General features: G+C 32.6%; 2 protein-coding genes across 2 annotated transcripts; both read right to left on the bottom strand.

Annotated features, from left to right (window-relative positions):
* Positions 1-1,610: 1,610 nt before the first annotated feature.
* HELRODRAFT_66777 (hypothetical protein) lies at positions 1,611-2,108 on the bottom strand (the record flags this gene model as incomplete). The annotated part of the gene is made up of 1 exon (XM_009024222.1): positions 1,611-2,108. A coding segment is annotated over one exon (498 nt), but the record flags the coding sequence as incomplete, so codon positions are not given.
* A 4,717-nt stretch (positions 2,109-6,825) lies between these two features.
* HELRODRAFT_163023 (hypothetical protein) lies at positions 6,826-11,414 on the bottom strand (the record flags this gene model as incomplete). The annotated part of the gene is made up of 6 exons (XM_009025061.1): positions 6,826-6,867; positions 7,733-7,810; positions 8,578-8,752; positions 9,422-9,573; positions 10,036-10,200; positions 11,325-11,414. The coding sequence occupies 6 exons, from the start codon at positions 11,412-11,414 to the stop codon at positions 6,826-6,828; spliced, it is 702 nt and encodes a 233-aa protein (XP_009023309.1).
* Between the last annotated feature and the right edge of the window lie 2,300 nt (positions 11,415-13,714).

Genomic DNA, 13,714 nt, shown 5'->3' with positions numbered 1-13,714 from the left:
GCGTGTGTGTGCGTGCGTGTGTGTGTGTGTGTGAGCGTGTGTGTGCGCGTGTGTGTGTATCTTCTTTATGTAATTTATATATATATATATATATATATACACCTATTTATATATGTATTTATTCATTTATTCATTTAATGATCCATAAAAATATGTACAAAATCAACTAATCGGCACATCCGAGCATAATTTATTCCATTGATAATCAAGACCTGCAATCATTGCGACATGTGATGACGATGATAAATTTTTAAATGTTTAAAAATCATTTAAATTAAAAAAATTGTAACCTACTAAATTTATTTTTGATTAATGAATAAAGAAATAAATAAATAAACTTTGTATTATATATTATATCCTATATTGCATATAAATAAATAAATATAAATGAATATGTTTAAATATATATATATATATATATATATTTATATATATATATTTATAAATATATATATATATATATATATATAATATCAACGTGCATGTGTACGTGTTAATTGTGTGTTTAAATCACATGAGTTTATTATGTGTTTATGTGTTTGCGATGTGTGACGTACGTGAGTTGTTTAATGAGGATGTGTTTTGACGAAGTGATTTAAGTTTGGTCCAGTTTGAATTGTGGTTTGAGAGTCCATCGGTGCGTTTTGAATATATACAGATGCATGTGTGCGTGTGTGCGTGTTTGTGCGTACCTACCTACCCACCTACCTACCTACCTACCTACCCACCCACCCACCTACCTACCTACCTACCTACCTACCTACCTACCTACCTACCTACCTACCCACCTACCTACCAACATGTGTTTGCTTGCATTTGTGTGTTCTATGGAGGAGACATTAATTTGTAGCAGCGTAGCATTGGAGTTGATGTTGTAAGGAGCGTTGCATGTTGCTGAAGAGCATGGAGGTGGTTGGAGATGTTGTTGATGTTGAGCACTGTTGTTGAGAAAGTTGGTGGTGGTTGTGGTGGAAGAGGTTGGGGTGGTGCTGGGTGTTGGAGTACAAAACGTGGTGGAGAGATGACGAAAGCAGTGCTGGTGAGTAATCAGTTAGTGAGGCATACGAAGGCAATATACAATTGTTGTTGTTGTTGTTGTTGTTTAACAGTGTTGTGTTGTCTTCTAGATCTGTGTTGCCAAGTGATGAACTTATAATGTTGTTGCTGAGATGAATGTCGTTGTTGTTGTTGTTGTTGTTGTTACTGCTGCTGCTTATGACGGAGTTATTGCTGTTATTATACATGTTTAAGTTGTTTGATAATTGGTGCAAATACGTGTTGTTGTTGTTGAGTTTATTGTAATCCGTGTTGTAATCCGAAACGTTGTTGTTGTTATTTTGATTATGGTTGTTATTGTTGTTATTGATAGGCGGCGTCATAATGGAAGAGGGGGCTGGCGAGGGTGGGCACTGTTTCGTGCAGACCCCGACCGACGAGCCCGCGTCAGAGTGGTCGGATGAAGTGTGGTCGCACATCATTGGGCTGCTGTCGTTCGAATGAACCATCGCATCTCTTTCCCCATTTTGAGCACCCATCATTATTCCTCCATTTCCACCATTTCCATTGTTCATGCCCATCAAATCCCCCCCTCCAATTGAGTCAGGCACCACTGGAGTCATTCTCTTTTCCTTCTGTCTCCTGTTGCAAAACCAAACCCTGACAACCTCCTTCTCCAGCTGCAACTCCTCGGACAGCCTTGCAATATCTGACGCGGTGGGTTTCGGTTGCTTGATGAAATTATTTTCGAGAGCACCTTTAACGGTCACTTCGATGCTCGTTCTTTTTTTCCTTTTCCTTCCTTGGGCGGCAATTTTATCGATGTTTGTGGGGCTGCCCGTCGTCGAGTCGGCTTCTTCCAGCCACTTCTCGACCAGCGGCTTCAGCTTGCACATATTTTTGAAACTCAACTGCAAAGCCTCGAAACGACAAATTGTTGTTTGAGAAAAAACGTTGCCGTAAAGAGTGCCAAGAGCTAATCCGACATCCGCCTGCGTGTAGCCCAACTTGATTCGTCGTTGTTTGAATTGTTTGGCAAATTGTTCTAAATCATCGGAAGATGGCGCTTCTTCGTCCGACGGAATGTCGGCTCCTGAGCTGTTGTCCAGCATGACGTCACCGTTGTCAATGCAGCCGCCGGATGTGCGCCATGATGAAAGAGAATAAGAGTTTGGAGTCGTTGCCGTAGTTTGGAGGTTGTTGTTGTTGTTGTGGTTGAGCATTGCGTAGGACATCTGCAACTGTTCCAGGGTGGCGGATGGATTGGTCGACGAAACATGTTGAGGCGTGAGGGGTTGTTGCTGCTGTTGCTGGGGCGTTAGTTGCTGCGACTGTTGCTGAAGTTGTTGATGGTTATGCAACGACCAAAACGAAGGATGTATCTGTTGGTTTTGGTGATGATGGTAAATATTTTGCTGTTGAGTTTGATGGTGCTGCATGGAATCCATGTCGGAAGCGTGTTTCCATATGTGAGGTTGTATAAGTGAAGGGTAGGGAGACGTTGAAGTGAGGGGGGACGTGTTGTTGGTGTTGCTGCTCAATTCCGTCAAACAATCGGAGGCTACCAGAGGCAGTCGGTAGTAATCATCTTGCAAAATGTATTTGTTGTTGTCCTGCTGGTGCTGTTGTTGCATTAATATGTGCTGCTGCTGACGCTGATGAAACAGCTGCATGCTCGACATCAGTTGGTCCTGCTGCTGCTGCTGCTGCGGAGAAGAAGACGATGTGATGTTGTTGTAAGGGTCACATGCGAAGGATTGCTCGTTTGTCGTAGCACTCGTCATCGTGGAAACAATTTTGAAGTTTTCAAAATAATATCCAATTGAATTTACTTCGACTTCTTACTCCAAATGTTTGCGCAAATTCGATATTAGTTTACTGCGACATTTTGTGAAAAATTAAACAATTAAAATTTTTTTTTACAAAATTTTGTTTTCAAGAATATTGCACGAAATGTCATAAAATTTTAAAATTAATAAACTATTTTATGAACTTTTGAAAACTAACCAACACATGCAACATCAAAGAGAACGATTTGGACTACGATTGTTGTGCGTGCTGTCGGCACGGCTCTTGAAATATCACTTGAAAATATTTCAACAGCACAGCAACACTATCAACAATCGCAACAGGCACTGCTAGTATTCAAACGAAATGTGAAATGAGCAGTGCCGATCTGATGAACTCTCCAATTCAAACAAAACTCATTCAACTCTACTCAAGTTTTGAACTTCAATCGGCAAATGTGTTTGAAAAAAAAAATTATTCTTAATTAATTTTTTTCGATGTGTTCAAAAATTAAAAAAATATTGTTAACTTTTTCAAAATATTAATCCAGTGTAATAGGATGCATATTATTTTTGTTGAATATCCTTCGGTATAATTTTAATTTCGAGTCTGTATATTGTTGTAGGAACAATCAAACATAGGAGGAACATAAGAAGAAACAAGAGTAATAATAAACTGCAGCTGCATATGAGATGAACACCAATTAAAATTCAGAACAAATTTCCATCCGAATTATTATTACAGCACGGCAGCAGTATCGAACAGCATGCGAATACAGAAATTGCCATACTAATTGTAACTTGAAACACGCAGAATCTTCCAATCTCGTATTCTAATAGCGAAGCCTTGCCATCGAGAAATACCGCGCACATAAATGACTGCATAAGCTCCGCCCACTTTTGTTGAGAGCCATCAAGATATTTCAAATTGACACGCCCACATATTTTTTCATTGGTCCAATAACTTTGTGATTGACAGCTTTATGTATGTGTATCGAATGAGAAAATGTTCCAAAGAAAAATCATACAGTATGAAAATTGTGTGCTCTTGTTTCGCAACAAATACTCATTCGTCGTCGCTGGTGGTGGTGGTGGCGGTGGTAGTGGCGGTGGTGGCGTTTTTGTGGCCCTACGATGTGACAACCTTTCAGCCACATAACTAATATTTCAAACAGACAATTAAACATTTAAAACCTTCAATTTGATATTTCGATGATCCTCCGCTTTTTAAAACAGCGGTGTAATGGGTTAGAAACCCGGCAGAGGAGCAAATATTTTCAGGCGGACGTTCGCGATCAGCTGCTGGTCACTAACCTATTGTCCGCTGGCCTAGGCCTGTCTTAGTCAGAATTTTTATGTTATATATATATATATATATATATATATATATATATATATATATATATATATTAATTTTAATGTTCTTGGTTGGTGAGCGAATTTTCAGTCTCAGTTGTGACTATATTGTTACCGATTGATGCAGGGAACATAACATTATTACGATATGAATAATAGTATGATGTATGTTTGTGTGTGTGTGTGTATGTGAGCGTGAGTTTGTGTGTATGTGAGCGTGAGTTTATGTGTATGTGTTTATCTGACATTTCGGTTACATTTATAGTTAGAATTTTTTAGTTAAGAGTGGCCTATCCAAAAGTTTATCTTCTTTGGTCATCCTTCAAATTGAAAAAGTATGTTAATTTGATTATATATAACATAAATAAAAACAAATAAATACATACATATATATATTATATAATATAATTTGTATGGAACGACTTGACAATGTATCCAACTAGGTACGTTTCAAACAAAAATGTAGAACATTGATGCACCAAATTTTGATGAACATACTCACCATTGAATAACAGAGAATAGAATTGTTTGTGATTGAGGCGTAAATTTTTTATCCGTTAGGCAAAAAATTTTTGGTTTCATTTTTGATCAACGCAATTTGATTTATTGTAGCCCGTCTCGGTGATAATTTAACTTTTGACCAATCATTCAAAATATTTTCATTTTAATTTGATTTACAGTTGAAGATCGATAATAAGGAGTAAAAATTAAATTAACAAAGTCACGAATGAAAGTTGGAATGAATTTGCAGGAAGTTTTGATGAGATGAAAGTTGGTTCCCATGCAAAAGTTCACGATGCATTCATCCGGTGCATTGCAGTTTTTAATTCGTAAGCACTGAAATTAACGAAAATTATAATTTCTTAAATCTGTGAGACGGATTGTTATTGGGATATTTCTGTTGCCTGCCTTGCTGGGTGCTATTTTATTTCTTTTCTGTCATCCTCAACTATTAAGAAGTTATTAATGCGCTAATTTTTGACAATTATAAACTCTTGAAGGTTTCCATTTTTTACTATCACAGATCCTTTTAATAATTCACAACTCACTCACACCAGTAAATAAAATCAGGTTTTCAACATCGTCTACAACATCAACAACAGCAAACAGAATCAAAAACTGCACAACAACAACACAACAACAGCACCAAATGACCTCATCACAATAAACTTAAAATCATCCATGAAAACCATATACTTTCTGTTTTTAAGTGCCTTGGAAACTTGAAATTGAACAACTCAATTTTTAATTTTAACAAATCATAACTTATAAAATGGAAAAACTAAGTGGTTCAAATGCGCGCTGAGCCAAACATCTCAATGGCTATCACATACTCAGCGTATATGATGCGGTGCTTGCGCGTGCACATAAATACATGTGTACGTCGTGTGAAAAGGATAAACAGCCTTTGTGGCGAAGATGGCTGCTTCAAATCTTCAAATCAATGGATGAAGACATGAAGAACATAATAAAGATATATAGATAATATATATGTAACATTGTAAGTGGTTCTGCGTATGTCAGAGCTGCAATAATAAAGACTAATAAAAAAAAAGATGGACTGCCATGTTTTTGCTTACTATGCAACCATGTATGATGTTTTCGTTTGGTTGTAAAACTTGCATTGGTCTGCTCCTTCGGGTTGAAAAGCAGCCGTGAAGTAGTCGCAGGCTCATGTTTTGGATTATATATTAAAATATTCAGCAATAATTAAAAACATGCAACAGAAAGGTGGAATAGAATGGATGTCAGCACGAGTCTCAGCATTGGTGTAAAACAATAAACTCCTTCGCAGGTCTGTGAGTGAGGTTCAAAGTTGTGTGCCTGGCCTGCGTTCGCTCTTGTGTTGAGCTTTGTTCAACACTACAAAAACGCACCAAGGCAAACGTAATTTCTTCAATAAAGCACGTTTCGAGTTTAACAAAAATTTTGAAAAGTTGTTTTGAAGTTCAGCCTCAAACAACACTTTGATGTGTTTCATGGTCTGGCTTGTGATTTGTCGGTGTGTTGGTGCGCCGTGCAGTTTGGAAGGTGGCGTGAAAAATTTTCGATTTATTTCAAGTGGTGACCTTTCCATTGATGCCGAGGATCGTTTAAAACGTTCAACTGCGTGTGTGATTAATTGGTTTCGCGTTTGCTTGCGTATTATGAAAAAAAGTTGTGAATTGCAACTAGACGATCAGCTGAGTGAGTAAACAAATCCTACAAAAACTCTGCTTAGTTGCGTTCAGTTGTTTTTTTTGGATTAATGTAGTTCGTTTCATCTCTAGATTTCTGATGCACATTTTCCAACTGACAATTTTGAATATTAAATTTAGAAATAAACACTCACACTGTCGGCTCCTTTTTCGATTTTGCAGTCTTTTTTTAGTTTTTCACTGAAATCTCTGTATAAGAATCATTTTTGTAATAACATTTAAGCCATTGAAATGATGAACAGAGCAGAGGATCATGTGCCGATCCGCATCTAATCATCAGTCAGTGGTGGAACGCACTGATGGGAGAGAACGTGAGGAGACTGAGTTCGCATGCATCAAAAAATTGAACACGCTGCTACCACTGGTTTTTATTATTATTATTAATATTATTTATTATTATCTATTATTATTATTATTATTATTATTATTATTATTATTATTATTATTATTATATAATTATTACTCGCTATTATTGGTTATTGGTTGAATTAAACAGGGTCGATGCATTTCAAAACAGTGAGATCTGACACCTGGCGAAGACAATGTGGTTTATTTTCAATATTCGTTGTCGCATGTAGTCATCGCTTATGAGATAAAAAAATTATAGAATAAAGTATAAACAATGATAAGAAGTGGCATGAGACGTGTTTCAACGTCAACGCTAGAAGCGCCACAGCAAAAAATATCATTAAAAAAATTTCAAGTCCCGTTAAGACATGTTCCACAGGTGTCGGTCGGTATTTTCACCTGAGTTTATGCATGAAATAAAATTGAATTGCATTAAATTCAAAATTATGGCTTTTAGCAGCGTTGTAATTGAGTAGGATATAGCAACTAAATCAATATTTATTTTTTATTTTAAATCATCAAATGTATTTATTTTGTGTTTTAAATCATCAAATATATTTATTTTGTGTTTAATCTCAAACGTCATTCTGCACAGATTAATATATTTAAATAAATGACAAAAAAGGCTGAGTATGTGAAAAAAATAATTTTTTTGAAAAATATTTAAAAATGTAGTAATCTGAACAAAATTAACTAATATAAAAACCTGAAAGCTTTGCAAGTTACTGACATGAACTCAATTCCTCAGTGTGAATTCAGTTAATATTACCAACACAATGATCAAAAATAATACAATAGTAATTGAAAAGTGTACAAAAATGCACACAACCTATGTGTTTGTAATCTATAATATTTAAAAACCATAAATGGAAACGAATTGAGATTAGCTTAAAAAATAAATGTCCAAGAGCACCCAAAACTTTTGTAACGATTGTTTGAACGTTCACTGCAACGGCAACCGAAAATTCCAATTTAATTCCAATTAACATTCTTAAGGTTTTAATTATCATTAGCAAACTAGTTCAAAAAAAAAATTTTAACCCTCACCGTGAAAAATGGGCAGCTCTTAATTTTTTCTTGTATTTCATTTATATCATTGAAAACAACCAAAGAATCAAAACACATCTGAAAATGTAGAATATATGATATTTATGTAGATTAGGTATAGGCAAAAAAAGCTAAAGTGTTTGAACAGAGTGGCATATTCTTATTGAAAAATAGAAATATAGTTAAAAGTTGGAAGCGAACCAGGTGGAGCAACTCCTCACATTCCTTTCTTTCTTTTCTGTCAAGAATTCGTTTACCATAACGAAATTTTGCAACCTGATGCAAGAGTTACTTAATTGAACAAACGATCAATTTTTAATTAAAAATTATGCTAAAAAACCGACTAATCAATTGGAATGAGATTTCGAGATTGAAAAAGTAAATCAAGTGCCCTTTTTTAAAGAAGTCTTGTCTATGTATTGTTGCTTCAAAATATTATTTTTTATCATTATAAAACTAAAATTTGATCTTTTACAAACGCTTTTAAAATCGATCATAAGTTTTACTCAAACTTATTCTTATAAATATATGGCTTCACATTTTATGTTATTTATATCAATTCAACTTTCAAGTTATCTTAGAATTGCAACTTTCTAAAATTTGGTTGCGAGTTGCAAAAATTTCAAAATTTTTATCAAAATTTTCCGATGTTTAAAATTGAGCTAAACTTAAATTAATCTTGTTTAAGCCGTTATTAAGCAGAATAATTTAGGAATTTATTTTTAAAAACTCTGTAGTTTGGTAGCAAATTAAGGTTTAAAGAATGTCCAATTTTGATCAAAGGGTTAAATTGAAAATTTGTGTAATAAATATTTTTTTAAATATTCATATTTAATTAAATGTACTTGTCTATAGAGCATTTGGTGTATAATGTTTCCAACGTTCACATAATCTTCAAGATAATTTCGTGGGAGATAATCCTGAGAAGAAAAATTATTATTGAACATTCGAGACAATCCGAAATCTATCAAGACAGGAGAATTGTCTGCTCGAAGAATTACGTTGTGCACTGATATATCACTGAAGTAAAAAAATAAAAACTTAAAAAATTATATAAAATAATTAACTGAGCACCGGCATATCATTCAAAAAAGCTATCTGCGGAAACAGATCATTTATTTCAGTCCTGTTTGTTATATCTGTCATTTGAACATGTACTTGTACAAATTGAACTAATACGTGTTTTTTTTGTCATATTTTTATTTTCTGGGGAGTCTTTTAAATTTAAAATCAAATTAGTACTACATGGGGTTACCAAGTGAAAATAACACTTTTGGCTATTATTTAATTACCAGGCAAGAGAAGGCAACCTTAAAATTTGTTAAAGCATTTGTTTTAGAGTTGAATAAGTTTTCATTCGCATATAAAATCTACAATGTAAATAGTTTTCAAAGCTTGAAAATTGATTGAAAGATTGAAATACATTACAAAAAATACATCAAAATGCGTGAAAAAGTTTTAGTATTTACCATTTAAAATTTCTAGAACAAATCAACCTGTATAACGAGTGGCTTCAGAATCTCATGATGAAATGTTCTATATTGTTCAAATTTCGTGTGTTTTGTATGCTAGGCAATTTGTATTCTTTTTGTCGTAAGTTATGATGTACATATGAAGTTACGCACGTGAACAATTTCATTTAAGTCAGAAGCTAGGCAATCATAACATTATAATATCGGTTATACTAACCCGTGCACAATATTGCAACCATGCAAATAGAAAACAGCTGAGGTGATTTGTGCTCCGATTCGTGTCGCTAAACCGACGTCAAATTCGCCCTTCTTCAAATTTTCAAATAGGGACTCATTTTCGATGTATTCACAGACAGCATAATTATAGTGCTGTTGAAATTAGGTGTTTGTAATGGTATTATTAGCAATAATGAATAATATGACTGATGCATATTATTTCAAATAATTTCAGTTTTTGGATGTATATTTATTTATGCAATCATCTTCCACTTGTAAATAGTTATCTTACCAGAGTGTCTCATCAGTTTTTTAGCTAGTTTATATTTGATTGAAATACTTTAAAATAAAAAAATTGTATTCGTATCTTGTTGACAGTAGAGTTTTTTTTAAATCTGTTTGAAAAACCCCTCAGCAATCACATTTTTAAAGAAAAAAGTGGGTTGTGAAATTTAAATTCTAAATTGAAACAAAATATAAAATAGCTGCAACCTTGTTCGATTACATAGAAAATCTCATGCTAATGCTGAATCACAGTGCAAAATTACACAACAATTCAAGTTCAAGTTGTTTATTGTATTAAATTTGTGAAAATTTAAGATAGAACAAAATGACCTTTGTTTCAAAAAAATCAACAATTTGGTTAATTGAAGGGTGAAAACATTTTTGTAAAGCAGTCAGAAGATTTCGACGTTCTTCAGCTGCTGCTGTTGTGCCATCGTTCTTCTCAATTTTCATCACAAATTTTGTGTCACATTTTTTTTTAACGCACGTAAATACCTGAAAAAATAATTGTTTAAAACTTGTTTCAAATTGAAGACAATGAGTCTTAGAAAACATAATGAAAAAGTAATTATGATGACCGAAGTGGCTGTTTAGCTTTAATTTAACCAATTAGGAAAACCGCTGAAAAATCAAACATTAGGAATGATAAAATGAGTAAAAAATATAACTAAGATTTACCAATCACAGTAAGCCAAAAAAGATATCTTTAATGAAACGTCAAGTCATATATAAAATAACCAATAAACTTATGCTGTTTGTTATCTAGCCGAAGTCGTTGGTAGCCGCCAGCAAAAAAGTTTATGGTTAGTATTGATCTTTGACAAATTAGTAAATTTGCAAGTTAATATCTTTAAAAACTGTCACGTTAAAGAATAAAATTTATGATCAATTTGTAAGAAATAGCAAAAGAATGTATTTTCCAGACTCATTTTGTATTTTTGTTTCAGTGATTGGTGAATTGACCAGGATAAAACGTAATTGGGGTAAGTTTTTGAAAATTTTTAGTAAATTTTTATAGTGGTGAAAAAGTATGGTCAGTAAATGTTTTAGCAAAAAGTGGAGAACGTAAAAATATGCTTATATTATTTTTATTATCAATAAATATACCTTAACAGTTTATAAAAACTGCTTACTTTTATATAAAAGTTAAACTGAGCAAATAAATTGATAAGCCGTCAAAAATTGACTGAAATTTATAATTGTTTAACTAACTACATGTTCTAGTCAAAAAATTTTTAACAACTGAACAACATTCTAAGTGTCGTGGATATATCTCAACTAACTGCTTTTGTTCCGGGCCAGATTTAGGGGTAGGCAGACAGATTCTACAGCCCAAAAGTGACAAAAAGATCGTCAAACACATTTTGTAAAAGATTTGCGAAGAAATAATTAAGGAAATAATAAAGGAAATGATTTAAAATCTTTTGAAGTTGTTAAAAAAGCAAAAGTAATTGGTTATAATCATTCATTTAAATTTTACGATCAGTCAAAATAAACTTGTGCACAGCAAGTTTATCGGTAACTGTAACTTTAACTGCATTGTTTGTATAAAAAATTTACAACCAATGATTCGAAAATAATTTAAAGAAAAAAGCTTATTAAATATAATGTTTTGAAACCTGTGAAAACAACCCTGATGGCAGTTTATCTTTCAAATAATAAGTTTTAATTTTTAACTTTTTTTCTATACAAAATTTTATTGAGTTCATTTTAAAAAATTTTATGTGTTTTCCATCGAAATTTTATACATATGTACATTAAATCTGTAAGTTTTTTTAATGCGCTAAATGTAATATTGTTTGAAGTTTTTTTTAATTAGAATTAATTAGTATCAGCTGGAAAAATAAACAAACAATGATATAAAAAAAATCGTGTTATTCCAAACTATTTTTTGCTACATGTAGCGTAAACAAAATTGTAATAAAATGAGTGCCAATCATACACGTAGAATAAAATATATGCCCAGGGGATATGTAAACATAAAGCTAAAAATGTAAATTTTCGACATATATATTTTAAAGATTTATTATAAGAACATATTAAAATTTAATGCACCTGAGAGCTATGAAGTTTGCGATTAGTGAATTTAATTTTGCGTAATAAAGCTACATTTAAACTAATAATTTTCCACTATGGTGATACGGAAACTAGTAAAGAAATCATATTCAAACTAGGAATGGGTGGTGATGGGAACTAAACTGGTTTTTTTAGTTAAACTATAACTTAGTTTGAACTAAAAAAATATAATTATTTAACTAAACAATTTTCATAACTTTTTCAAAGTACTTTAACTAAACTAAAAAAACTTAGTTAAGCTTTTCTTAACTATTTCTGTCAAAAAGATGTCCTAATCATTATATAGAAAATTTGTATAACCCAGATTTTTGTTCCTGTTATTATCATTAATTATTATCAGTGACTTTGTTAATTTTACTGCCTTTTTTACTAATTGATATGGTTTCTTTGTTCGGGCTTATAGCTTTAGTGTTGTGTTTTATTGCTTTGGTGCTATGTTTTATTGCGCTAATTACTTTGGTGTTTTATTTTGGTATGCTAATTTTATTGGTATTATTTACTTGCTCATTGATGGCACTTTGATCGATATGTTACTTTCTTCAGTGTCTACATCGGTGGTACATTGGTGTTTTTAATAGATTTTGTTGTTGTTCTTCTTGTCGGGGAGTATTGTTAAAAAGTGTTGTTGTTGTATTATATATATATATATATATATATATATATATATATATATATATATATATATATATTTACAATATTCTATAAATTCTACCGAATGTTTGGCATTAATATGTTTGTAGTTCTTTACGAGGTTTTAACCATGGATATATATATATATATGTATATATATATATATATATATATATATATATATATATATATATATATATATATATATATGTTGGTAATAGACCATAATTTTTACAATATTCTATAAATTCTACCGAATGTTTGGCGTTAATATATTTGTAGTTCTTTTTTCGATTTTTCTCACTAAAGTTTTCTAGTGAACGTTTAGTTTATTAAAATTCAAAATAAACTTATTTTTCGAATTCATGCTGCAAATAAGGCCATATTTCGATTCCGAATGAATCATCGTCAGTGCTCCTTGTTGTATATATAGGGAAATATTGACTTTGTCAAGATTAACTTTGACGTTGTAAAAATTAACTTTGGTGTTGTAAAATTGAACTTTGATGCGAATTAGGTGTCAGGTTTCTTAATTGGCTGGTCATCTTCTTTGGTCTCCTTTTCTTTATTGATAGCATCATATTCTTCTTTGTCACTATTTACGATGCTAGTTTTTATTACTTCTTTGTTTTCGTTGTTGGTTAAGCGCCGGGTTGGAAGTGAGGCTGTCATTTTTTGTTGTATATTTATTTTTGGTTTATTGATGTCGATTAGGAGTGCTTCTGCAATTTTAAAATGCGTGTAGTTGCCGTTCTGGTATATTACTTTGGTGTTGCTGTCGAGGATTTCACGGCTAATTGTGATTGAGTGTGTTGAGTCCAAATGAGATTTGATAGCACCACTCTGCTTATGCATCGTAAGCCTTATAGTCAGTGAGGTAGTAGTAATCCCGATATATGAGTCATGTTGACGTGCACAGCCGTCAAAGGGGCAATTAAATTCATATATTACGTGATTACGCTTTAACTCAGAGTTATCTCTAGGACTGCAGTTGTTTTTCAGTATTAGGTGAGACGTCTTTTTATTGTTCTAATGCCTTGTATTGTACTTATTCTGCCACACGAGCACTACGAGAGTTATTTGAATGTTGAACAATTGATGAGCAATTGGAAAAAGCAAATTTTGGTTTTGCTGGACAAACCCTTAGCGAAATATGGGGTGGAATGACCATCGATAGCTATCCAGTAACTATATTAAACCAGAAAATCTGAAGTGAAACATTATGAGTTGAGAACAGTCTCTTTCAGTGGAGAGCCATACACAGGTTGTTAAATGTTCGGATAGAGGTTGTTGCAGGCCAATA

Source organism: Helobdella robusta, assembly GCF_000326865.2.
Source record: "Helobdella robusta unplaced genomic scaffold HELROscaffold_4, whole genome shotgun sequence".
Classification (NCBI taxonomy): domain Eukaryota; kingdom Metazoa; phylum Annelida; class Clitellata; order Rhynchobdellida; family Glossiphoniidae; genus Helobdella; species Helobdella robusta.
This window is presented reverse-complemented; position numbering and strand designations above follow the sequence as displayed.